This window comes from Diadema antillarum, unplaced genomic scaffold (assembly GCF_040938485.1).
Source record: "Diadema antillarum isolate AM-2024a unplaced genomic scaffold, OU_Dant_1.0 seq00003089_RagTag, whole genome shotgun sequence".
NCBI classification, from domain to species: Eukaryota; Metazoa; Echinodermata; class Echinoidea; order Diadematoida; family Diadematidae; genus Diadema; species Diadema antillarum.
Window position 1 is genome coordinate 1 of NW_027273678.1, and position 3,342 is coordinate 3,342.

At 40.2% G+C, this 3,342-nt stretch overlaps 1 protein-coding gene across 1 annotated transcript; it reads right to left on the bottom strand.

Annotated features, from left to right (window-relative positions):
• Positions 1–653: 653 nt before the first annotated feature.
• On the bottom strand, positions 654–3,061 carry LOC139715203 (uncharacterized). The gene is made up of 4 exons (XM_071626793.1): positions 3,031–3,061; positions 2,269–2,432; positions 1,376–1,441; positions 654–883 (listed from the first exon to the last, which is right to left on the bottom strand). The coding sequence occupies exons 2-4, from the start codon at positions 2,411–2,413 to the stop codon at positions 858–860; spliced, it is 237 nt and encodes a 78-aa protein (XP_071482894.1). The 5' UTR covers positions 2,414–2,432; positions 3,031–3,061; the 3' UTR covers positions 654–857.
• Between the last annotated feature and the right edge of the window lie 281 nt (positions 3,062–3,342).

The window sequence follows — 3,342 nt, forward strand, 5'->3', positions numbered from 1 at the left end:
TGTGATGCATGTATGTCATTCATTCATCGGTTTGCATGACAATAAAAAATGGAACTTGTATACGGGGCATTCAAGGGAGCAAAAGTCTTGTGACTTGAAGTGTAGTAAGGCCGTAGAATTCTCTGCACAGAAACACATGCACACACATAGGCAAATATATATACGGTGGGTTTTTGTATAGTGATTAGTTTAATTTCAACTGCATAGTCACTGAAAATGATAGAAATATATAATCAAAATTGAGTTTGTATTTGTTTGTGGAGATGACAAGCGCCCTTATGCTGAGTATAGGCCTAATGTTTGAAATTCAAAGTCTATTAAACATGTTTATATTATTCTGTTCTTTTTGTATTTATACGTCTTTGAATATCTATAGTATTGAAACATCACATATTCATAATACTTGCGGTAAATGAAAGGCCTATACGACGAAAGGTTCAGACACTAATCAAAGCTTTCGAACACACACACACACACACACACACACACACACACACACACACACACAGACACACACACATCAATCATTTGCGGTGGCGTCGGTTTCTTCCCCATCTCAATCTGTCACTGCATGAGATACACGTACACTGTTTCCTTTATTCATAGTTCAATGGCCATGCAACAAAAATAACCATAGAAATAATCAAATATACTTGACGAAAGGTATGTAGCTAAAACTTCTTTATTTCAGGTATCCATGGATAGCACACACGCACAAACAAACTCGCGCGCATACGCGCGCAAATTTACGGAGCCGCCTAATCCATCGGCAAGACCATTAGGCGCGAGCAGTGTAGTGACATGACAGAGTCGGGGCGGTTAGATGACAGAGGATCCGGTACGAGGAGCAAAGCAGTTTAGAGGTTGTCTCCGTTGGCAGCTCCTAAAATGTAAATACACAAAGATACAAAGAATTGACGTTGTGACCAATGGTAAGGTTATCCTGTACGAATTTAACCAATATGCTGTAAGTTATCCTACATTTAGTTATGTCGTACCTTGCTTCGCAGGAAACATCGTTGTTATTGCCATCATTTTATTCGGCAAAGGGCAATGACATTTATATGGACAACATAAAGATATACAGGGAGAGGTCCGTGATTATTCCATAAAGGATTATCATGACAGTATAATTCCAGAATTCAACATTAGGAAAAACTACAACTACATTGAGTTATGTCGTACCTTGCTTCGCAGGAAACATTATCGTTGTCATTGCCATCATTTTATTCGGCAAAGGGCAATGACATTTATATGGACAACATAAAGATATACAGGGAGAGGTTCGTGATTATTCCATAAAGGATTATCATGACAGTATAATTCAAGAATTCAACATTAGGAAAAAAAACAACAAAAACCCTCATGAACTGACCATTACAGAAGACGACTTGTCCGCTCCTCCTACTGCACCAACACTCTTGGTTCCATTGCTGGCAGACTGGAAGTGAAAGACCAAGAACGTTTCAAGGTTCACGAAAGAGACCAGCAACTGCACAAACTGATGATACACTGTACCTCCCCCCCCCCTCCCCCTCCTGCTCTTCCTTCCCTCTCGCTCCTCCTCCCCTGCTCCTCCACCTTCTCATCATCATCAGCATCATCACCACCATCATCGTGATCGTCACTATTGTCTCCAAGAAGAGTCAATGCCAGAGCGTGGTGGCCACTTTCCATAACAGTGACCTAATTATGATGGGCTCTATGTGAATTTTAGGTTGCCTTTTTAGAATGTATTTATCGATTTATTACCTATCGGAGTGATTTACAGCGTCTGGAATCCAGATGCCCCCAGCTTTAGCGCAGGATTTCTGATTTTCGGGGTAACTCTTCTTGAGATATAACCAAAGTATTTCACTTGTTTTCCAAAAAATCCTGAGATCACCCAGAGTGGACTTTCTGTCAAAATGTGACATTCTAAGGATTGGTCTGTATGGGCAAATCAGTGTTCTATAATGCAAAGGATGAGAAATTGTTGGATTTAACAGATTGTAATTATGTCAAGATACATCACAGGTTTGGATAACGCAATAAATCATCTTTTTTCTCCTCATCGGAATCTGAAGAAGATCATAAAAATGTAGCGTGTTTCTGCTTACAGAGTGTGTTTTTATGATGTTAAACGACTAGGTCAGTAATTGATAAGATCTCGACAATTCAAACAATCAGAGAAGATATTTATTCCCCTGATACCCCGATAATCTCGATTAATTGTTAAGGATAGGAATGTCAATAGGACTGTTATGGTGAAATACAAAATCTGCTTACACTTGTATTTCCTCATGTTCCTTCCCATTCCCCTCTTCTCGGCCATGAAGTAGTCGATGAGCTCGGCCTGCTCGTCCATCTCGACCTCGGCGAGGGCGGCGACGAAGAGAAGAGCGGCGAGAACGAAGAACAGAGCCTTGGCCATTTTGGTTTTATCTGCTTCTCTTTGAATGGAACATACAGAACGAAGATTACGCGTGGAATCGCAGGCCGGGGCTGCATATTTAAAACATGAGCAGCTAGAATATTAACACGTATTCACCCTCGTCTTCCTGTAACAATACACAATGATTGATAAAAATGGGCATTTCTGTCGGTGAGAAATATCGTACGTTGACCACTAATCTTATCGTATTTTTTTCAAATCGCGATTAGTTAATTTCCCCTTTGCATAAAAAAAAGAAGAAATCGTCTGTCTCTGTAAAGTGAGTTAGGGTTTGAACTCAAAACGCTGAGTGTGATTAGTCTTTTGCATGCTGATATGAAATTGAAACAGACGATGGGTGATCTTAGATACTGAACAATCATAATCAGGTCCTCTTTATAGAGGCAAGGACATAGAAATTAAATAGCTGCCTACAGCTTCGTTGGCCCTAGCATCTCGTATATTTTCAAAGACACTTTTCAACACTTTCCCCCTTAAGAGGTGGCTGCGATACTGCCAACGCCTTTATCAATCGTAACTGAACTCTATCCTTTGGAAAGGGTCTTGTTGGCATTTCTGTATGTGGGAATTATGTGACAAAAATAATCAGTACTTACCGGTTGGAGGTTGAGGGAGTTTGTGTGAAGTCTTCTGGGAACTCGATGTACGATATCTTTCCGATCCTCTGCCATATTTATAGGAATTCTTTTTCTCTCTCTCACTACAAAGCGATGTTATCGCCATTGGAGCATGAACTCCTGGGATATACCTTAATAAAATCTGTCACCATCATTTGTATACTGTGTGGTATCACATGTTAGCGCTATTTAGAGTTTCATGTTACTAAGGTTTATTGAAGTGCGGTTACCGCCACGTAATGGCCCACGATTTGAAGGAAAGAAAAGCGAGAAATTGGTCGCATATGGCGT

Coding starts and splice junctions, on each gene's coding strand:
- LOC139715203 (XM_071626793.1), bottom strand. CDS start 2,413: ATGGCCAAGGCTCTGTTCTTCGTTCTCGCCGCTCTTCTCTTCGTCGCC. Junction 1,442..2,268: donor GAACATGAGGAAATACAAGT/GTAAGCAGATTT, acceptor TTTCACTTCCAG/TCTGCCAGCAATGGAACCAA. Junction 884..1,375: donor ACAAGTCGTCTTCTGTAATG/GTCAGTTCATGA, acceptor TTTACATTTTAG/GAGCTGCCAACGGAGACAAC.